Genomic DNA, 23,528 nt, shown 5'->3' with positions numbered 1-23,528 from the left:
TGTCAACAGCGAGCCCGCAGTGCACAATGAAAGGCAGGATATTAAACAAAACTTGAAAGGAAGGCTGGCAGATTAAAAAGGGTGCAAAAAGCGCGTGTGGACTGAATCACTGAATTAAACGAGTCACACTTCAAACGTGGTTCCAAAGGGTATCCTTTCACCACCAAATCATTTCATTTTCGGGCGGAGACTAAGTGTCTTTTTGTGTGCGTGCACGTGTCTGTCTGTGTGTGTGTGTGTGTGCGAGCACACGTCGAGCGGCCAGTCTCTATAAGCGGGGTGAAGAGAGAACAAGCGATATAAGATCGTGAACCTACAAAGCGCTTTCGGCGCGACCTGCGAACCCTTCAAAGGACCACGACCGTGGGTATAATGTACAGCCAATTACCGCGGGGTCCCAGCAGGGCATCAAACGCTCGCATCAAAAAACGACGCGTTCAATCACTCGTCCGACTGTCGACTGATGTCTGCATTGACCGCTTTGCCAAAGTGGAGCGGCGGATAAGACATCTCCCTCGCTGTCGCAGCTCCTTTGAATGGAATCTTAATGACCTGGCTTGTCGAAAATAAACCTTGGAAATGGGAGCAATGAATCGTAATTGTAATGGCAAGGATTATTTGTTGGCCCTAGGATTTGGAGCATAAATGTTGTCACCAGGAACAACACGCATTTTTTTCCTTTGGAAATATTTTATTTTTGAAAGCACTTTGATGATTAAAGTAAAAGGAAACTGACATTTTTTTTTTACTTACCACATTTTCTTTGAGAATATTCACTTGCCAGCGTGGCAGGACAGGAAGGGCCAAAATTTTGAAGGACAAGTGAGATGATTTTTTATTTTGTTTTAAAGCCCCATACCTCTTGAGCACATCTAAGGCCAAGATAAAACGCATTGTGTATATATATCACATTATTTTAAATAGTCAGGATATCACATGCCTTTCTTTGTAGGCTTTAAAGGATGGCATGAACATCAAAAGGTGGCAGAGGGCAGACGATTCTTTTTATTGTGTGTTTTTTACAGGGACCTCAGAGGCAAGAGATGGATGCAGAACTCCAACACACCAATGGAGAAAAATGAGTGGATCAAGATCAAGGACTTATTTGGACGTGCAAGAAAGAAAAGAGGGCCATAAACCCAAACAGGGTTGACCCTAAGTTGTCTGAACAATGAAAAAATTGACGGAAAAATTACAATTCAAGATTTGCGGCTGGGCACCACCGTGACGGAACAACGGAACTCGACACCAGGCTCTAAACTTCGTGGGTCGACTAGGCCCATCACACGTTTACGGTAGATAAAGCGGCCCTCCACTTAGTGGGAAGTCAACAGCGGCCTGTCCTACGAAGACACCTCGTCGTCAGAAGGTGGAAAGATTTCCACCTCTGGCCCGGCGTTCAGCACGAGCGCGGCCCGTCGTCCCACGCTCGTTCGAGCACCGAGACGCAAGCTTTGGACGCGTTTTTATTTTTGACCTCGCGACTAGGTTGATCCACAACCCCTGCCCGTCAAGGCCACCACCGGGGCAGCAGCTGCATTAAGGGGGACGTCTCTGTGTAAACAAACACGGCGGTTGCTTTTACGCGCGAGAGAGCGGCGCGCACACTCGCGCCGTGGGGGCGGCGGCGGCGTTTCCAGCGGGCGACGGGAAATATCGTCTTCAAGCAAAACTCGGCGACGCGGGTCGCCGTAAGAACTTCCGCGGCAAAATAAAAAAAACACTCGGTTCCTCCCACTGCCGAGGTAGCGCATTTCTGCTTTTCACGTGTTTTAGGGTCGTACCGCGCTCCGTTTCGGCATGTCTGCCGTATCGCTCCACGTGCTGGGAGCATAGTTGGGAACTGATGATTTTCGCTCTCCCGACGCGTGTGTGTGTGCCTGAAGCAACGTCTGCGCGAACATTTGACTGCAAAATCGGACGTCGAGATGACGGCGACAAGTCGTAGCCCGATCACTTATAACCCAGCAAACGTTGCATGAGGTCACAAGAACATCACACCTATCCTAACAGCCTCACCTCGGGGTCAAGTACGTAAGAGGCAGCATCACGCTTACTCGCGTAGGATGTCAGCCGTGATTTAGCTTCGTGTGCGATGTCAAGTGGGGGATATCAAGGAAATAAAAAAAAATGTGATGCAGTATTACGACATTTTAGTTTCGCTCTGTGACCGGCCGCTTGCTTCTACAGAAATTTTCCGGCAGCGAAACCGCGTGGCTCCACTCGCTTCACATTTCTGTTCCAAGTTACGCTGCGCTAACCAACCGCTGGCTTCAAAGCAGTGGTTGGTAACAGGCCAACTTTGGAAAAAAGCACTCTTAATTACTGCTTAAGTAGTGTATCTTTGTCAGCACTTGATAGGTCTTGGCACACTTACATTGAGCACTGTGGTTGGAGGATGAAGAAACCACTCTGGATTCAACAAGGCAGTACTGACTAGCATAATTAAGGCTCTATATAAATATTATAATAGATCCGCAGCACTTTTGCTTTGTACCAAGCGTGAACTACTTACAAATTATAATATCTTGGGCCCCACTGACAAATCACAGCAAAGATATTGACGTTCCTGAAGACGCCAATGGCCACATCGGCGATGGCGATCGTGGACGTCGACGTGTGCCTCCGGTGTGTGCTCATGGCTACGTACTCTTGCGGGGACTGCGAGAGGTCCATGTCTGAGACGGCGGGCACCATGCTCGGCACGGGAACAGCGCCCGGTCGCCCCATGCTCCTGCCGCGTTGCATCACTTCCTGCGCGTACCTGCAGAGCAACACGTGCGCCACCCGTCAGCCTCGGAGCGAGTGGCAAGCGCCCGCCAGTATCAGTGGGGGATGATGACCCACGAGACTGGGTTGAACTCGGTATAGTTGATTTTTAAGTGCCCTTTGAGCTAAAGAGCTCTCGATTTGGGCTTCCTCAACAACAGCATCGGTTCCCTGGCAAACGTAACGTACATAGCAGGTCGTAAGAAAAATAGAAACAAAAAGAAAGATAAAATAAAGAAAAAAAATGGCAAAAAATCACGTATCGTCGAGCATATTACAACTTGCTGGGAGGCAGCAGGCAAGTCGGCAGGGTTTTACGCAATCGTCCTGAGCAGCCCTGGCACGTGTTTCAGGGTTTGTAATGCCGCGACGGACAACGTTTCGGTTCCTCAAGAAGGCATGTGTACACGTGTCGAACTTTTTTAACACCGTACGTGGCCAACCGCGCGAAACGGCGGACGTGGCGCCGAACAATGCGCGGTTCAACCGGAAGAACACATCGGAGAGCCGCGCGCAAGTGCGTGGCGTGTTTCCGTACGGGTGTGCGATGGGTGGTTTGCGTTCGCGACAGCATCCGAGTGCTTCCGCGATGGTGTCAGCAGACGTCCGTGTGTGTGTGTGTTTGTGTACGGGAGTGCATTATTGCCAATATTTAAGAAATGTCAGGATGGAAAACAAACAACATCCTGGAAATATTATTACAAAGCATGATCGGAGAACAGTCCCGAAAAGATGATACCAGAGAACCACCCCTGGAGTCTATTCAATACAAACTCAACGGGGCTCCTTCTGACCACGTGGCAGTCTTCCAACATTTAGTTTTTAATCAGATTTAGCCTCCAGGGCTGATCCAAGCAGAATTAATTGAACATGTATTATTTTTTGTGCGCAGGCTAAGCAGCTAATTGGTTGCTTTGTTAAGTGGCAGGTCTATAGCTAAAGGCTGGTCGCCCAACTGGTTGTTAAGGTTAGGGGAAGTACTCGTGCCAGTAGCTGATTGGTTTAGAGTTAGTGTCATCAAGAAGGGTAGCACTGCAGGCTGGTTGCAAAGTTGGTTACTGGGATGGAACGGTACTAAAGGCTGGTCTGCTCAAGTGGGTTAGGGTAAGGATAGTACTTGGGCAGCTTTCCGGCAACCCAAAAAATACATCAATATTTCAAGAGCCGCAATGCATGCGGTGAATACGAGACACGGTGCGTGTCCTTGAAAAATTACTTTACGAAGAAGTTCCTTAAAGAGCCGCACGTGGTTCCATAGGCGCAGGTTCCCGACTACTGCGCTCGGGGGCTAGTCGGCTAATGTGCTTTGAATTACGAGCAGGGCCAGCATTCCGTTGGCCGGAACGCGCTAGCGCCACACCGCGCCTCCCCAACCCCCCCCCCCGCCCACATCGCTCACCACCCCTCCCCCACCACCACAACATCAACCAACACAGGAACTCCCTCCACCGGCAGCTTCAGCCACTCTACGTTTACCCGGCTGCCCCCCGCGGATGATGAAGATAATGCGCCGCCCACCTTTGCTTGCCGGCATGCGTGCGCCCAGCGCGCCACTCCTCTTCCAGGCGCCGCTTGGCCTCCTCGAGCTGCACGGTAGTGTTCGGCGCTGGCAGAGGCGGCATGGCCGGGTCCTGCAGGAACGGGTGGGAGGGTTGCACGGCACGGCGCGCGTAGGGGGGGCCAGTGCCGTGACCGCCGGCGCCACCGGTGCCGCCGGCGCCGCCGCAGCCGCCGCCGCCACCTCCGCCACCACCACCCCACACGCGTTCAGACGAGCTCCCCCGTGACGTGTCGCACACAGGGGCCTTCTTCCCCACGACGCCACTGCCCAGAGAAAGACGGGCGGACGTGCGGTAGACCCCGGGGCAGCGAGAGAAGGAAAGAAACACGAGTAAATTAAGACCGTTCGAATGTAGAATGCGATCTTCTCCACCCCGATTTGTCCCAGCCCGCTCTCTCCACCACGTGGACTCTGACCTCCTCCTTTGCTGCCACGACCCGCCGCTCGACCAGTGATGGCCGCTCTTTTAGCCACTACCCCTCCACCCAGAACCCTCTGGAAATTCATCCCCAGGCAACTCAAACCTGGTCCCCTGTATCTGTGCTTTCACCTGTCTCCTAAAAACCTTCCTTGGCAACCGTGATTTTGCATCTCCTTACTTGCTTCCTCTCCCTCCTTTCCTTCCCTGCGCTCTGGGACATTTGTATGTTTGTATCTATGTTGAACTTCTTTCGCACAGTACATAGCTAACCGTGCTAATCGGAGGTGAGGGAGAAGGCCAACAAACTAAACACAAAAAGCAGTTCTTAAAGAAGTTAGTTTTCGATCTATATTTAAAAGTTCATAGCTCCAGTGGCTCCCTAATATCGCAAGGAAGAGCATTCCAGACGGCCGCAGAAGAGCACCTGAAAGCACGCGTTTGTTGCATCATAAGTGCAAGGTTGGTGTTGCTGTCGATGTTACCGTCTTTATTTTATCGAAGGCAAGTTGTGCGAGTCTCAAGCGGGCCGTGCTGCCGTGGGGCTGACGTGGATGCACGGAGGCCTCGCGTGTGTACCTGTGCGGGGACTTGTGGTGTTTGCCACTCTCCCTTTCGCCCTCCATCATCCACTTCCAGATGAGCCGAGCACGGTCAGCCTCTTCCGCCGGAATGCCTTTGCCACTGCAACACGGACGAGCGATTGCGTTAACAGCGTCGTCGTCGTCATCGTCAAATCTGTGTATATCTATTACCATTTAATTAAGTCTCTGCTCATCATCATCACTGTTACAATCATCATCATCATCATCGTATCTACCTGCTGCTTTCGGTTAATTAATCCTTACTGTACATCATTGCCATTATGAACATAATCATGGTCGCTATCACCGTGTCTATCTGCAAGCGGTATAGGATTAATAGTCTCTGGTCATGTGCATCAGAAATTCATTGCTACCTTTCGTTCCAGATGCTCTAAGTGTGGTAACTGTGTTACAATCAGTCCAGAAACAAGAGTTTGCTTTGGGTGGACCCGCTTTATATTGAAGAGGCGGCCATGTGCCAACAGGGATTCTGATAATCCATGATGAAAACAGCGCACTTTTCACCGCATTTATATTCCTTATTCATTGAGACAACAAATACATTTGTTGAGCCTCTCTGGAGCCATGGCTGTCAAATCCAATACAAGATGCATCACTGTCATCATCATCATCATCGTCATCATCAGACACCAACTTGCCTTTGTGCCAATGGCTGAGCAAGGTCAGAATGGCCAATACAAACACGAGCCATCTACAAAATCCTCCTATAGTGGAAGGTAGCTGGTGGCTAAGGTGGCTCATAATGGCCATGCGAGAGGCACTGTGTCAGTAGCTCCGGATTATTTCCGCAGCCCCTGATTAAAATGGGTCGTGAACTGATGGTCTTAATGGTCAGTGGGGGTGGCAATGTTGCTTTCCTCTGAAAGACGCCAGTCTATCAACAGGACAAACCCCTGGTGACTTCCCACAAAGCGGTACCTACTTTTACCGACCCACAGAACAGCGACGATAATTGATTATGATAGATGACGATGACAGCTTTAGCCAACCCCAGACCAGGATTTCAACTCGCGGTCTTCCGACTACGAGTCAAGCGCAGCAGCCTCACCCAGGGGCCAGACGTCAGCGAAACATCCGATTCCTCGGGACGCGTGCCAACCGTGCATTTTGCACGCAAAACCTCCGCGTTCGCGGCGTACGTACCTGCCGTATGCGTCAGGCCCGCTCGTCCGCACGCCACCGTAGGGTTCCGCGGCCGCGCCAGCGAACGCGTACGGAGGCCTCTGGGGGGCGGCCGCGTCGCCCTCGGGCCCGTGGTGGTGCACGTGGTGATGGTGCACTTGCACGTGCGTCTTGTGACCCGGCCGTCCGCACCCGACCGCGGCCGGCGCCGCAAGAGACGTCGCCGGCGCCAGCTGTCCCTGCAGCGCGAGCTGCTGGTGCTGCTGCGGGTTCAGCGCCGGGAGGAGCGGCGTGCCGAACACGGACTGCAGCCGGGGCACGAGCCGGCGCTCGGGCGAACGGCCTCGCAGCGGCGAGCGCTGGCCGGGCGTGCCCATCACGCGTGACACGTGCTCGTCCAGGATCGACTCGGGGTCGTCCTCGGGGGCGACCGCCGTCACGGCCACCACCGCGTCCGCGCCGCCGCCGCCGACGCCACCGGCGCGCATGAGCAGCGCGAAGGGGTGCAGCTGGTGCGAGAGCGGAAGCAGCAGCTCGCGACCGCCGCAGCCACTCATCGCCGAGACGTCGGCCGTCAGGCTCTCCTCCTCCTGCGCGTGGAGAGAGAGAGGACGCGTCTGTGTCAATAGGGAGTGCGCTACACGGGACATTTGCATACACAAATATCGCCCCCCCAGTATAGCTGTACGGACAAGTGCTGCTATATAGCGAGGACCTATTCAGGCTGGCTCAGTCAATGAAATGGTGATGTGGCCAGAAGTAGGTTGAACCTTGCGTCTTCCCAGTGCTGATGTTTACATGACACCAGGTACGAATTTAAGACCCAGGAACACTAATGTTTGCCGTGGTTGTAATATAACACATTGCATGAAACACTGCATCACTCCCCACATTTCCATATGCATACCCACACACAGGCACTTAGTGTGTGACTGATTATACAGGGTGTCCCATGAGTCTGGAATCATAGGGAAAAATAACTAATTCAGATTTTGTTTTTGTTTCTGCAGGCCCAAGATGTCTCCCCGTAAAGAAGAACGAGTCCAGATAATTATACTCATCATAGGCAATCGGAGACAGAGGGAGGTCGCCGTTGTATTTAACAGGCTGCATCCAGACAGAGAGCCAACAACACAGAGCTGTGTTAGCAAACTTGTTGCAAAGTTTAGGGAAATGGGATCCACACAAGATCAACCACGCAGGGGACCTTCGAGGAGTTGTTCATCAGGAACATTACTAGTTGGTTCTACCCACGTGACTTTACCGAAAGAACCAAAGAGTATGGATTCCTGCAGTCACGAAAGCTTCAAATCAAGATCAGGAACAATGGTGGACACATTGAGCAGGTTCTGTGAATAAAGGCTTTATTATTGCCTTTTTTTTATGATTTCTCCTATGATTCCAGACTTATGGGACACCCTGTATATACAACAATGTTACGGCTGATGCTGTGCATAGAATGCACTGCGCACTCCTAAAATGATGGAAAGCTCAATGAGAAGTTTGGGATTGACTCAGCTCATCATCTCTGCAGTGTCGACAAAATGAGTGCCCCCCCCCCACTGTCCCCAAGTCACCGGTGATCAGTCCCGATGGCAACACTGCCCGCCTCTATGGCAATGTGGAATTTCCACTGTTGGCACAGGGGGTCACGACCCGGTCACGAGCAATACGCCATGGCTCATTTGCGCTCCGATATGCTTTGACTTGTTGTACAGAGTGTGACGGTATCTCACATTGTGCGTACACGCTGCGCGCAACATTACGTCGGTCAACGTGCAGCCCTCCGAACACAGCGCAAGGCTGCTGCTGCTCAGCTCCGGCAACAGTAGAAATTCCTGCACCAGCTACACAATCTACTATTCTAGCAACGGGAGACTCAAATAGATGACCACATTTTATTAACCCCTGGAGGAATGATGGGCAAAGTCAACCGCTGGCCAGCGTTTGAAATCGCAACCTCCTGATTATGAAGTACGTTTGGTATTCCGCACGCAGGTTATCACGAAGGCGCCATGACGACCATGCCTTGTCAGCAGTTAAACATATTTCTGACGAATTTAAAAGCGAGTGGATGACTCTTGCCCTCGTTTCACCCAGCTGGCCATTGCTAAAATGACAATCGACAAACACAATTAACCAATGTGACCACGATAAGCCCATCGAACAAATAAACCAAGTGCCGCGATCCTCGCATTGGCATTTACCGCACATCGGCCATGTGCATAATACATTAATCTACAAAAAGCAACGCCCCCCCCCCCCCCGTTTCGCAGTGAATAAATAAAACGGGAGGTGAGTCACTCAGTCCTGGCCAGCGTGGGGCTGGGGTCCCACTCATGTTGACAGGTGCACGCCGAGCGACGGGGCTTTTGAGTTCCCAAGCCAAGCGCGGCACGAGCGCCAAGCACACGCAGCGGGGCGGACGGCAAAGAGCGGAAACCACGCCGCTATTTCTCTTTGTCTCTCGTCCTTTTGTGTTTTTTTGCTGTTGTTTTCACCTCTCTCACTCTCACTCTCTCCACGCGCCCTGCGAGTGCGCGTCCCTCGGACAGGCCACGGGACCGTCTTTAATTATGCAGCGAATGTTTGTTTCTGGAGCGAGGATCAGCTCGCTCTCCGCGTCCCTCGAAGGGGACGATCCTATCAAAGCGGGGCTTGCGAGGGAGTGGGCGGCAGGGAAGGCTTCGCTTTCAAGGCTCTCGGAGAGTCCGGCTGGGCACACCGTAATCTGCATAAGCCAGCGGGGTAAGGCCGAGACTTCGCCAGTGCGCCGGAGCCCCTCTCAGCCAGGGCCCTTTAAAAACCTATTTAAATGAGCACCCTTCGCTGGGCTTGAGAAGACATATCAAAAGGGGCTCCCGTTTTTCTTTCTCTCACTCGTTTTTTTTCTTTAAGTCAGTTTCCAACTGGAAAAAGACCATCTGGAAGCACAAAGCAAAACTATTTTTTTTAATTATTATTATTAAAAGGCCATGTAAGATTTTCCCCTCGCCCCCCCGCCCCCCCAGCTAATAAAAAAAAATCGCCACATTACGCTTATTAAAAAGAATACGGCTCTGAGAATTGTATGACGCTGCAGTACAGCTTAGAAATGGTACAAATGATAACAACAACAAAACTCCGGACAAGACAAACTTTCAAAATCTTTCATGCTCTCGTGGCTTTTATTTGCCTACAGTTTACACAAGTGCCTCTCTCTCTCTCTCAGTTCGGCCTGCAAGTACACTCTACTCAAGTGGCTCGCAACACGTTCATCGCAAGAGGCAAAAACAGTATCTCGCTCGCTAACATTTCAACGCTCAAGTCGTCATTTTTACGGCAAAAACAAGTTGCGCTAACCTAAAAGAGCTCGATGTAACGTTAGAGAGACACTAAACCAACGCTTGCACCAACCCACCACTTAACACACCGAGGAGCTCCAGCATCACAACTTAACGCGCTGTGCACTCCGCTAAGCCAGACGTGAGCTCCCAATGAGCGGCGGTGCTGCCGGTCCCGACGGCCATCAGCGGTTGTGGGCAAGGGAGAGTGCCGCTACCGGATATTTCCGAGCACCTGACAGTTCTGGGGTGGCCGTGGACGGAAGCCCCACTGTGGCAGCAGCAGCAGCGGCTGAGTATCAACTGGTCCACTCACCGTCCCATTAGGACGTGGATGGGACATCAGTGTCAAGAAACCACTGCTCTCCAGTCACCCTCATTAAAGTGTGCACAGTGCTTTTTCGTCCGGAGGGGGAGAGGGATGGGCGGAGAGTTGGGGGGCAGGGTTGGGGGGGGGGGGCGACTCAAGGTGAGGAGGTGCTCTCACAACCCCGCCGGTTAAAAACGCGGCCGCCTTGCGGCAGATAAGGCCGAGGATACTTTCCCCCTGCGGATAAACTCTGCCCGGACAATCGTTAAGGCAATCACGGGCGCCCGGAATACGGTGGAGAGGCTTAGCCGCCCCAGTGGCTTAAGCGGTGTGCCGCGGCGAATGGAGTAAATAAAGCGGGCGCCACAAGCAACGCTCGTTGTGTTTTGCCGCAACAACAACAAAAAAAGTGAGCATCCAGGATGAGCGTGGCGCTCATCGGATTTGTCACGCGAGACGGAAGTGACGGCGGTATTTATCAACGCTCTTCATAAGCCGGCAAAGAAAAATCCGCACATTTCGCCACGAATAACAGGCTCGTTTGCAAAGACGAAAACAGAGTTTACATTGCGTGCACACGCATACGAAAATAAAACCCCCCCACATTGTCAAAACTGTCAGCGGCAAACACGAGTACAACTTTCCCGACAGCCAATTAAAGAAGTGCCAGTCGGCTGGCAATCAATTCCCACCGCGGCTCGCGCAGCCGCAAAGAAGGACAAGGCCACCGCACGGGGGACGCGTCGTCCCGTCGTGACGGCCGGGAGAAGCCGCGCGCGTGCACACGGCGCGCGCGCGTGCACACGGCGCGCGTGCACACGGCGCGCGCGCGTGCACACGGCGCACGCGCGTGCACACGCGAGCGTGACACCGCGCGACACGCCGTGGCGCAGCAGACCCTCACCTCGCGCAGCCTCTGCAGCCGCTCCTCCAGGCCCTCCTGGGCGTCGCGCTCCCGTTTCACCAGCTCGAGGCGCGAGATCAGGTCGGCCGCAAACTTCTTCGGGTCCACGGGTCCCATCTCCTTGGGCAGGCGACTTGTCCTCTGCCGGTGCAAGGGGTGGAGGAGGGGGGGGGGGGGAGGAAATAAATAAAGACGGCTTTAAACCCCGGCATCAAACAAAGCCGTCGTCGTCGTCGTCTTTCTCAGGGGGTTATAAATTGAAAAAAAATAACAATGATCGTAACAAATAAAAAAAAAAATACGATCGCGGCACCAAACGACGAACTAATCGTCGACCTGCGAGCATCCGTGTTCTCGCGTTCGCTTTCGAGCGACACGCGCTGTTCGCGAAGGCTCGCGGGGCGGCGGTGGCTGTGACGGCGGCGGAAAGCCAGTTCCGTCGGGCAACCGCAGGGGAATGAGGAGGAGGAGGAATCGCAATCGCGACCGGCGTGCTGCAATCGACGCAGATCGCGGCCACGCTTCTCCGCTCGCCGGGGGAAGCGAGATTGAGATGCGCCTCGTGAAGCGTTCGCGTTTTAAATAGAGGCTAAATAAATAAAATACAAAAAACTGCGTAGCGTAACCGGCACCAAAGTCAGCGGCAAGCTGTTCTTGCGCTCAGTATTTCCGAGCTTCCCCGAGGTGAATCTACATTTGCTTGGGAAATGCAAACCAATAAAAGGGAGCCGACCGCCCCGCTGGCTCTCATCTTTAGCGAGAGAGACGAAGGGAGAAGGTAGAAAGGAATTGGTAAACTACGCCGCACGACACGTGGGCCCTGGGGGACATTCAAACGCGCACAAAAAGTGCGCGGCGAGTCGCACCGCCATAATAAGGGAACCACCAGCGGAGTCGGCCCTCTGCCTGGGTACAGCGCCGCCTTTCAAACGCGGACACCGCTCCTGGTGGTGGAATTAGATGAACTGCGCTTGAAAATGATTACTTCTACAAAAAAAAAAACACAAACAAACACTGGCACAGTAAATGATTTGCCGCTTTAATAAACGCGAATAAGTATGAATGAGAAAGTAGTTTTTGTTCGTTTTTGTCCCTTCCCCCACCCCCTGCTCAAAAAATAGTTCCTGCCCGGTGCCACGCAAGGAATTTACCCATTTCATAAGTCACCGCTCTTGCCGATGAGGCCACTGCATGAAAACTAAAACAAAAAAATCACCGAAACAAAAATCACCGGGCTCTCACCTGGCTCTACGTGATGTTAATTCACAAAAATAATCCGAACTAAATCCCCGTTGGTCTTGAGAGGCTACGTCTGGAAGATTCACGCGATGGGTAACGGACAGCGCCGAGCTCGCTCGGTTGGTCTGCGCTTGTGAGCGAGCGAGCGGATGAGCGCACGGACGACCATCCTCCCTGGATGTCCCATGGACAGCAGACACCCTTGGATGACCCCCCCCCCCTCCCACCCTCTCTCCGACCCCCACATCCCCCCCCCCCCACTCGACATCCCCCTACCACCCCCGATGATGCACCAGCCGAATCCGACCGACTCTGCTGGGCGCAGCCTCTCCTACTTACAGACGCGGCCGGACACGACAACCCTCTCTGAACTCCCGCGATTTCAAAGCTACCACAGAGAACATCAAACAGACCCAAGGAGACAAACGCGAAAGATGCACGCTTGTGTTTGCGTGCGCGCGCGCGTGTCTGTGTCCTCGTGTGTGTATATGTATGCAGTGCATGGATATTTTATAGAGTAAACGAGTACACACTCGAAAAGGTATACGCACACACTGAACCTTAACAGGGACACGTACCCACGCACACTGGCCACTAACATACCCCACACAAACTTGCCCCTCGTAAATGCACACGTATCACACACTGCGCCCACCCATAGGTCGTACAAAGACATCGACTTAACAGAGTTGTGGGGCAAATGCTGTTTGCGAACATCTATGAAAGCCGGCATGATACGCGAGTTGGTTGGTGGCCAGCACCACACCCAACCGCCTTTGTCTCCTCAGTGGCGACGTTTACACACCAGCTACTCATTTGAAGCTGAGCCAACCTAAGGGAAGCTCAGAACCCATAGGTCGTATGCACAAACATACGCGCATACAAACATGATGTGCAAGGAGACGGACAGACAGACAGACGATTGAGAGGAGGGGTGGCCCTGGGTACATGACTGAAGGATTCATCTACAAGTGAAATTCTGCAATTTCGTGTGTGGGTTGCTTCAATTTTTCGTCAAGTGTATAAGCCAATACCCTAAAAAGGCCACGAGAAAAAAAAAATCCTGGCTGAAGGGCATAAAAATAATAGCGGCAGAAAGTTGTTCCACTCATTACGAGGAGAATAATAATGGCAATACGTTTTAATTCGCCGCAGATGACGTTTAATTAGTCCTAATTATCTGTGCAACATATCACGTTCTGATGGCTTGCTCCATGGTGCATGGCTTTCAAGTGCTCTCGCCGACAAAAAAGTGCTCCGAAGCAGCCAGAAAAGACGAAACGCATCGAGACGAACTAATGACAAAACCCGAGAAAAAAACCGATAAATACGTAAACATAATTCTAATCAAATGCTCAAATAAAAAAAAAACTACTCAAAACAACCCCCACAGCGAGCAAGGGTGGGGGGGAACAAATAAAACAGATCAATAAACCACGATGTAAATTATTTTATTATAAAAAAAAATAATCTACTTTATAAGCAGATAATACAAATGTGTGTGCGTGGAGGGGAGATGAAGGAGCTGTCTGCAGTGGGTTAGTGCACTGCACTATGAAGCCAGAGACATGAATTCGGTTCCCTGTCGTGGACTAACGTCAGTGGCACACTCACATCTGAACGTGTCTCGGTCCACCCGGCGCCCAAATTGACCAGCGTGATGAAGTACGGTCCAACAAACCCACCAGGGCCGACAATGCATGACGGTGCCTTTGCCCAGCAGTGGATTGGCAAAGGGCTGTAAACCGTTTAGTTATTGTTGCCAGAAAAAAGGGGAAAACCTACTCCCATATATTTTTTTGAAAAAGAATTCCTACGAATAATTAATCACCTATTAATTTGAAATTACGCAGAGGACCGATCGTACGGATTGCGCTAATCATCGTTGAACAAATACACGTCGGGCGGCGTTTCGAATGTCGGGGCTCGGGGGGGGGGGGGTTTGGCGTACGTGGCCAATAAGGCAAAGAAAAAAAGGTTACAATCCCCCCCCCCCCCCCCCCCGGTGGGCTACATGAAGAGGGAGCCATCGCAGCGAGCAAAGGAAAGGAGGAACAGTGGATGAGCCCCCACAGATCACAGGCGGCTGTACGGCGCTTTCTGTGTTAACACAGGGCACCTTATACTTCTAAGTCACCCCAGTGGGTTCAATGCGAGGCATGAGATGACTAAGATAAAACGGCAGGAACGGCAGCAGCAAAAAAAACATAAAGAAGAGGGGGGGGGAAATACCCCCGAAATGGCGAGCCAGAGGCACTTTTTGAACCGCGGGGCCTTTGAATAAAAATTAGTTCTGACACCAGATTAAGGTGGTTTTGTTGTCATCCCCCGCCTCTCAACCCCCCCCCCCTTCTCAAAACTCACAACAAGACCCACTCGGAGCATCTTTTCGGGCTTGTGAATTATTCCCTTTAATAAAAGTGATTTGTAGGGAGAGAGGCTGACATCGGTGGACTAATCTTTAACTCGGCACGATCCGCAACTACTTCTGATAGGGGAAACTCAGCTGGTTGCTGTTTTGATGGTTCTAAGAGAGACTTCAAACTATATTAATTTTCTTCTATTTCCAAGGCTGTTGGGACCTCCGACTGGTTTGGATATATCACGCAAGATGAGAAGCATTCCTTTTCCCTTTTCCACACTCTCTCCCGCCTGTTCACCCTCCACCTTGAAATTAAACTTCCCCCATTAATTACAATAACATTAACCCAAGCAGTGCTGCTCGTAGGGCAAGTGGCGGGCGGGCAGATGTTGCTGCATTGCGACGGTCTTCTTTACAATGGGCAAGCTTCATTCCCCAAAAACCACAAGCGTGTTTACCGTTTCAGTCCGCAGTTGCTTTCGAGGCTCGGGAGCTAAGAAATAATATAATAATAAATTAAACGATGCCACATCGTAATAAATGAATAATGTAATATTTGTGATCGAGACAAAAAAATAGAAAAACTGGGCCCGACTTACGGGCGTGATTGTGAGTGCAGCTCTTAGCAGGTTAAGGCGAGGAAATCAAGTTGTGGCCAGCAAGTGTGCAAACAGCGAGACTCACCACTTGTCTCATTCGCACCCAGCATTAAAGGAATAAAAGGGGCATGCGAAAGAGCCAGTGGCCATTCCAGTACTCAGACGAGCAAGACATCTGTGAAATAAAAAGCCTCGGAACAGAATAGAAATTTTTTTTTAAAGAGTGTGCCACACAACTTCATAAGCGGCCAGCAAACTGAAAGCAGTAATGATTGGGTTTTTCTTGGTCTTTTCAAAGACGGAATGAAACGTCAAAAATGTCCTTCAGAATATTTTTTTTTCTTCTAAACTTCTGCCCATCACTTCCCTCCTCTCGGGCTTCTCTAAACGTAAGTTGCTCCGGCTACAAACGCAATGCGCAAAGTGTGCGCTGTAACATAAAGCCAAAGCCAGCAAGCCCCCCCCCTCCACCCGATCAGCTGGAGAACTTCAACAACGCTAGATTTGAAGCTTTCGTGACTGCAAGGATTCATACTCTTAGTTCTTTCGGTAAAGTCACGTAGGTAAAAAATGAAATAAATAACAATAAAATAATAAAATCACGACGTTTCGGAGGCAACACAAGTCTCCGTCATCAGGTGGGACTGTCACAGCCAGATTTGCTGCATCAGGTGAGGCAGGGATTCCAAGATGCAAGCTCTTAAATACAAGTTAATGGGGAGGAGAGGGGAGGGGGAGCTTATCAGAATGTGGTAGCCAATGAATGGAACGTATCGGGAGGGGGGGAAATTAACGCTCCTCCTGAGAAGAATATACTATTATGTAAAAACACACCAACTCTAAACTAAATCGGGCTCATCTGTAAAAAACGTTACTTACAAAACTGATGAAGGGTGGTCAACGGAGAGGAAATTAGGCCTCCGCGTGGGCCCACCACGGGATGGGGGGGAGGGGGGCCTGAGTCTACGGGAAGGATTGCCGCCGTTTAAGTTGGAGGGATGGCCTGCCGGGGCTACTATCTGCCCCGAGAGCTTCAAGACACCTCGGGCGCGCGCACGCCTATCAGCTCAGCGCAGACTGTGGCCGAGCTGCTCCATTCATTTTCTCCCAAATTCACTTCCCAATCCCTTCCCTTCATCCTGCACCGACCTCCCGAAGATGGGGCTATTTCCCAAAAAAAACGAGCGGAGCTCTTTTAACCGCCCCACCACGAGCCTGACTTCTCCCCCGGACCACGCACCCCTCCCCTCCCACCCCGAACCAGCCGCACCAGCTGCCACCACGCCATCTAGTTGTAACAGCGATCAAGCATTTTAAAAACTGTTCTTTCTCACAACTTTTAAGACAGATAGATTTTTTTTCTCAGATACCAGTTGACAACTTCAGATGGTCGGTAACATCGAGTCTATGCAACCCCCCCCCCCCCAACTCGGCATTTCATGTCGGCAGCCTGGTCAGAAAGGTAAATCTCAACAGGACATCAAGCCGGAGAGTCGGGAGCACGCAAAAAATTAAGAGTCACCGAAAATGCAGCGGCGGAGAGCGTAAAGCTGCGACGAGGCTCCCCACACGAGACCAAGGACCCTCGATAACCGCACCGGACCGCTGTCACAAGGGCGGCTGGGCCCACGCGAAGGCGGTGGGGGGAGTTGTTGTGCAAGCATCTCACTGGAGGATTTTCCTCGAGTCCGACTCATTCACCTTGAAAGCCAGCACGCAGCCGATTTTGTTTAATCGAGATTGGAAATGGGGCCCGGGCGTTTTATGCCCGTTCACGCGGACACCGTTAGTTGGAGGGATTATGAAGGGGGGGGGGGGTAAACGGCTCATTTGTTTATTTATACATTCATATTATTATTAACCAAAACGATATCAAAGGAAAGCAAAAAAATGTATTACTAATGCGCAGTTAGTACAATTAAGGCCATTTTAATCTTCAACCATGAAGCTCGTGTGGACTATTGGAGGACACTGCGACAGTGTGCACTGCTGTTGTCCACACAAACGAGGCAACATGAAACAAGACGGCAAGTGAAGGTGTGTTGGGACACATGGACGTCTCAGTGTGCAAACATTTTCAAGCCAAGAAGGCGAGGAACACAGAGATTGACACGCTCTCAACACTGAACCTACTGGCACGGTTTCAATTACCACTGGCGCTGGGGTATTTCTTTTGTGGGGAATTAAAGTGACCCTGTGAAACTATTGGCAAGAGTATCACTTGTGGACCACTGTCATAGCGTAACATCTCAAGATGTGCGTCTATTAATTGGGAAAATGCATCCGTCTTGACAAGGCGCGAAACAACTCACGAACATCGTGCACTTGACGCAGTGTCACAATTCAAGGTCACGATTCAATTCCGGAATGGAGTTTATTTTCACTTTAACATTCTGGTGAACGATGCTCCGCTCTAGTGTCTGCAGGGGTTCACATGAACCCATTACAAACATCACATACCGCAAAGGTAATTCAAAGAATTGAAAGCACAAATTGATTCTAACCATTTCGATTTAAAGCTTTCGTGACTGCAGGGATTCATCTTCTTGGTTCTTTCGGTAAAGTCATCACGTAGAAGGGAAATAATCAAATAATACAAATAAAACATATTGTATTATGTTTAATAATAAAATAAAAACATATTTTATTATGTTATATTTTTTTTATTTTATTATTTCCCTTCTACGTGACTTTACCGAAAGAACCAAGAAGATGATTCTAACCAATCTATTGATAGTCACAAGCCTCGACTTTAGTAGTCCTTATGAATTTGACTTTTGCCCGTGGACCCAACGCAAAAGACATTTGACTTTTAAGTTGCCAAAAAAAAAAGTCGAACTGTTGATGAGTGACATCACTTACCCTCTCATACACTTTGAAGTCAACGTTATTCAAAAGTAACACATTGCTCTTTCTCAAACCCTCCTTCAGATCATAATACTGACGTCCTTTATCCGTGGAATCCACCGAGGAAGCGTGACTTTTTCAGGAGAGCGTCACAATGTGCATCTCAGCCAGTTGTTTTTCACCGAGTGTTTTACAAGTTTTGGAAACAAACAATATTGCGTAATACGCACAAGCAAGACCGAGCTGCAACCCACTACGCTCACCGCACTAAAACAACTGCCATCGCCAGGCAATTATTCTTCAATGAACACACGATGACCGTGGCCCAAAAACACCTCGAGTGCGCCCAATCCCAACAGATCTCCGCTTCAGCTAAGCAGAGGTTTGAGCCTGGACAGCGCGTAGATGGGCGACCACCACGCATTAAACGGGTGCTGTAGGCCGCTGCCCACGTTGTGGGCAATGGAGGGCAGCGCAGAAAAATCCGCTTCCTAGTTCCTTGCCTTCAATGAGATTATCACGTTTGGCTACGTGCGGCGTGCGGACGAAGTTCAACAAACATACATTCAATAGCCAACGTCGTGCCCGCGTGTCGTTTGCACACGCTCCTTGTCAGTGCTTCTGTAACCACATTGAGCGATGCCAGGAACAAACGCACACTTGCCACATTACAGCCCACAAAGGGCACCCCGGCAGTTAGAAAATGCACACTTCAAGGTCATGCTCAGCTAGATGTTGGCCGCGTCGAGTTTATCAGACTCGACATTTTTTCTCCAACGCCACCACATGCTGCTGCTGGGTTTTCATTATTTACCGCCCGTGAACTTTTCCGACGCAAACAATGCCACGAGCATGAAAAAATAAGAATAGGTGTTTACGCTTGCTAGCAATGAAACAGTTGTGTTAAGATGTTCAAACACCAAATAGAAACCTTTTGCAAGGAATCAAGTCTGCATTAACCACACTTACTTGTGGTGAACATGCAAACAAACATGCTCTGATAATGTATGCATTGTCTTTTAAACTTATTGGTCTACACCATTATTTATGGTGGTTATCTTATTTTTTTATACTTTGATTCTGGCAAAAAAAGTCCCATTTTAATGTCATCAGCAGTCAAGAAAGTCTCATCATTTGCAAAATAACTCAAAAGCCAAGGTCGCAGTGTGATGCTCAATTTTAGCAGTGTCAATTCCACATTCATACGGCACGGGCTTACCGTAGAAAACCCAGATCAATTGTGACATTTTTTTGCAACCATTACAAACACCTGCAATAAACAGAGCGCACCTCCTTCAACGCCAATGCAGCGTGAACAATGAGACAATAGTACCAGAAATAGCTACAAAATAAACTACTCAAAACAATCGTTCGTGTTGTAAATCACCGAAATATTTGTTTTGTTATTTATATTTTCCATCATGACACGAATTATTATTTTTGGTGATGCATTACGGCTACGTAATGTTGCCTTGAACTAGGAGCCCATAGCGTGAAGATAGGGTCCATCCGCAGCTGTACCATCGGCAGTTGACAAGCAAGCATTGATCCAAGCAAGCCCGACTTTGCATGTCAAAACCGGTCCAGAGTTTTCTCGTCTTTAAATCATTGCCTAACATTATGCTCTTCTAAACGGCCATGCGGCTAATGGGTTGTGTAAGCAATACTTGTATTTGTCATGTGCAGATATGGATACGTCTGCTTATTTATCTTGTCACACGTTAAACAGGTCCATAGGATGTTGAGGAGTGGCAATGCAGGTCTGGCATTGGGCTACTCACAGGGAAGTGTGGTAGGGCCACCCGTCCATTCGCCCGGATGCTCCGGTGCATCTCCCTCCGCTGCTGCTTCTTGAAGCGGTACGGAGGAATCCCATCTCTGCGCGCGCACACGAAGGATCAGGGCAACATTTTAACAGCGCGTCACACTTGTCCCACTCACTCACTACCATGCACTCACACATCCACTCGTGCACATAAAGACAAAGATCCCCCGTACAGCCTGTAATAGCCTGTTGGGGCAAGCACTGTTAGCGTTCATCTATGAAGAGGCCTGGACAGCACACAAGAGCGTAGATGGGCAACACCACGCCATGGCCGCCTCGGTTTTCCCAGTGCCGATGTTTACACACCGCACCAGGTACTAATTTGAGGCCACGTCGACCTAGGGGAGGCCCAGCACCGGTTCAGATAATCGTCACTGGTGTTGGCCGAGAGCGGGAATCGAAATCATGTCGCCACACGCACACACACACACACACACGCGCGTGCGCACAAAGGCAAAGATCCCCCCAACGTAGCCTTCACAGACGGTTTGGGGCAAGTGCTGTTAGCGTGCGCGCGCACACACACAGGCGAGCACACACGCTAGCCATTGAGTGAAGGCGACATTTCGGTAAAACCGGTTCTTAATGCTCGCTGGGCGCGACTCGGCGAGGTCGGGGAGATCAGAGGGAAGTTCGCGCAGCAAAACAAAAAGGACCTCAGCCGCCGCGCGCACGCCTTGGCGCGTTCAATGCCATTGCGCAACGAGTCACGCACGACGCAAGAGCAGCCCTCTCGTCACCGCTCGCAGCCCGGCGTGAGCTTCACTCAACGGCAGCCGACTTCAAAATAAAAAAAATCAATTCCTGGCCGCAAAGTTCAAAAGCAATAAATGCATAAATCAAAGTGAGCAGTCAGAGCTGTTCACGTTGCTTAAACGGGTGTCGGGCGATTCTTATTTAGATTTATGGCCCCTGGTCCAGAGGTGAAACTTCCACATTCTGTGGGCAGGGTCTGGTCACTCCAAAGGACGCATGCCACCTGACTTCTCAAGGCGTGGTAGCCAAGTAATGTCCATCTCAGGGCTTTAAAGCTGTCAAGAGAGAAAAAAAAAGAACACCAACCTGTGAATATCTACGAAAGAACTCAAACGTATCGGCCTTACGAATGTGATAATCAATAAAGTTTCTTCACTTCTATTTTTTTTTTGAGCCAGCACTCCACACAAACAACACGCGCCGTGCGATGATATCCTGTCTGCCTTGCTCAGAAATCCAGTGAATTGGTGGCACTGGAACATTGTGGAGGGCTACTTCCAGCATCATCAAAGGAGCTCATTCATTTGCTCCGTGTGACTCAATCCCACACACCTAGGAACAGGAATTTTTTCATACGTGCATTTTTTTCCCCCCCGAAACCGGTTTTAAAGTTTGACTTATCGCGTGTACACAAAGCCTGTGCGGCGGGCTGCGTCTGGCAAGGAGGCGCTAAAGTCTGATCCTCTCCTGTTCCAATGCCCTACCCTGAAACACGCCCCCACAACCAACACACACACACCCCTGATTTATTTTCCAGAACAGTACAAATAAATAACATAGGTATGCGCCATCCTCCCGGACGTTACACTGCAGCCCACTTTATTGTTCCATGTTCACAGATTTCACAACATCCTCTCGGCAAAAAGTCGTCGGCTCTCCTGCGCTTTCCCGTATTGTCCGAATAGACTCAATCCTCCACGAATAAAATAAAAAATGAGCACAACGCTAGAAGAAAATTTACGAGCCATGCTATTTTTACTTGACCAGGGAAGGACAACCGAGCGAAATAGCTCCTTCTCAGAAGCGACCTGGCCGCAAGTGATAACTCAAGTGGCTTACCACGTGGACATTTCTAGCAGCCACAAATACTGTTAAGTGCATGTTTCTAAAATGTGGAGGAGAAAAACGGGAGGACCCGAAGAAAAATCCACACGACCAAGGAGGGGACAACATGCAAACACTAAATATACAGCGGGTGTCAAGAGTCGGGATTGAACCCACGACCTCCTGTATACTAGGCGAGGTAGTTAACAACTCGCCACTCTCTCCCTGTAAATGGCACAGACTCCACGTGAGGTTTTGCCCAGGAAGCAGTTTTAGTTCAATTTAACACGTAGTTCAGCTGCACGGCAGAAAGGTTCCCAAAGCGAGCGAGTGTGGGGAAATACCCTTTATATATGTGTCAAACAAAAATCTTGGGCAACTTTAACGCGTGCCGATGTTCCAACTAGCACTCACAGCTTCATCGCTCGGCTTAAAATATCGCTGCCCCGTCGCACACTTTTCCCACCGCTTTTCTTTTAAATTGGCGCTCGGGACACACGAAACGATCCGCTTTCGCGATCACCAGAGCGGGTTAGAGATTTAAAACAATCTCGCCACAAGCGTCGCTCGCCGCTCAACAGCCGTTTCACGGGAGGAGACGATGTGGTAAATGAAGGTCACACGGCAGCTTCAAGCGAGGCAAAATAACGCGATCCGCCCAAAACTACAGCGACGAGGCAACACGCAACAATCCCGGGCTCTGCACCTCTCGCTCTCTTCTCATCTCTGGAAAGACGACGTCAACCGTAAAATGCACAATTCGATATTCCTTTCACGCGGCAGTCTTTATCCCCTCTTTGTAGTATTTACACTCAAGGACAATATTTCAATTCGGGTATCGATTTGTCTTTCATCTCTCTCTCTCTCGCACCGCACATTTATTTATTTGTTCTCTCTGAAACCACCCCCCTCTTCTCCCCACCCCGCCTTTTGAGACTCGTGCTAGCTCCAAAGACAAAGATCCCCCGTACAGTCCTAAAAGACTGTTGGGGCAAGTGCTGTTAAGCGAGCACCTATGAAGGCCAGCACAGCACACGAGGGGATTGGTGGCCAGCACCACGCCCGACCGCCTTTGTCTGCCCAGTGGTGATGTTTACACACCGCACCAGGTACTAATTTGAGGCCGAGTCGACCTAGCAGGAGGAGGCCCAGGACCGGTTAAGATAACCGTCACTGGTGTTGGCCGTGAGCGGGAATTGAACTCGGGTCGCCGGCTTAGTAATGCAGCGCGCTAACCGCCGCTTCCACACGCAGTCACTCACCATCTGCTTCGGTCCCGCTTCCCCCGTGCCCATTCTCACACCAGGGAGATGACTGCACCTGCTTTATCCGTCATCTCATTCGCAGCCACCCGCCGACCCACTGCGAACGCTCTCCACTGCTCTCACGGTCATTAACTCCCCGCGAGCAATGACCGCACCGCGGTTGCCAGGCCGGGTCCACTCAACCCGGCCCACCGGTGACGTTCTTAAGCCTCATCGCCCCTGGGCTAGCTGTAACGAAGCTGGCATGGCACTGGCGTCAAAGTTTCTTTCCATGTTACCCGGTCTGGCCCAGGAAAAACAAGATCGCAGAGCTGGGCCCCCAGGATGGATTATCGACCCAAGCCGGACACGCTTAAGAACAACGGCGACTTCGGAACCATTTGAGAGGTCACGAGGTCAACTTGCAAGCGACACGTGCAGGCCGGCGTCACTCGCTCGGTTCAACGTCCCCATCCGTATTTGTGTAAAAAAAAAACGTGGAAGATTGTAAAAAGACACAAACAAGTTCAACTTACTCTAACCCCTACCACAATATTAAACTATGTAAAAAGTATTTTTTTTTATTTGAGTCAATCCGTG

The 23,528-nt window shown here is 50.5% G+C and overlaps 1 protein-coding gene across 3 annotated transcripts in view; it reads right to left on the bottom strand.

Annotated features, from left to right (window-relative positions):
• Positions 1 to 23,528, bottom strand: part of LOC144944585 (axin-1-like) — a 61,990-nt gene that overhangs the window by 11,591 nt on the left and 26,871 nt on the right. Inside the window, exons 4-9 of one of the 3 annotated variants that reach the window (XM_078872865.1) lie at positions 19,841 to 19,937; positions 11,013 to 11,153; positions 6,497 to 7,065; positions 5,328 to 5,432; positions 4,288 to 4,400; positions 2,651 to 2,754 (exon numbers count right to left, since the gene is read on the bottom strand). In XM_078872865.1, the coding sequence (XP_078728991.1) occupies positions 2,651 to 2,754; positions 4,288 to 4,400; positions 5,328 to 5,432; positions 6,497 to 7,065; positions 11,013 to 11,153; positions 19,841 to 19,937 (1,129 nt within the window). Of the gene's footprint in view, positions 1 to 2,650; positions 2,765 to 4,287; positions 4,594 to 5,327; positions 5,433 to 6,496; positions 7,066 to 11,012; positions 11,154 to 19,840; positions 19,938 to 23,528 lie in introns of those variants that run through there. The other 2 variants (XM_078872866.1, XM_078872867.1) reach the window with 2 other exon arrangements.

The sequence above is a fragment of the Lampetra fluviatilis genome, chromosome 35 (assembly GCF_964198595.1).
Source record: "Lampetra fluviatilis chromosome 35, kcLamFluv1.1, whole genome shotgun sequence".
In the NCBI taxonomy this organism is placed as follows: Eukaryota; Metazoa; Chordata; class Hyperoartia; order Petromyzontiformes; family Petromyzontidae; genus Lampetra; species Lampetra fluviatilis.
Note: the sequence above shows the minus strand (reverse complement) of the source record. Positions and strands in the feature narration are given on the sequence as shown.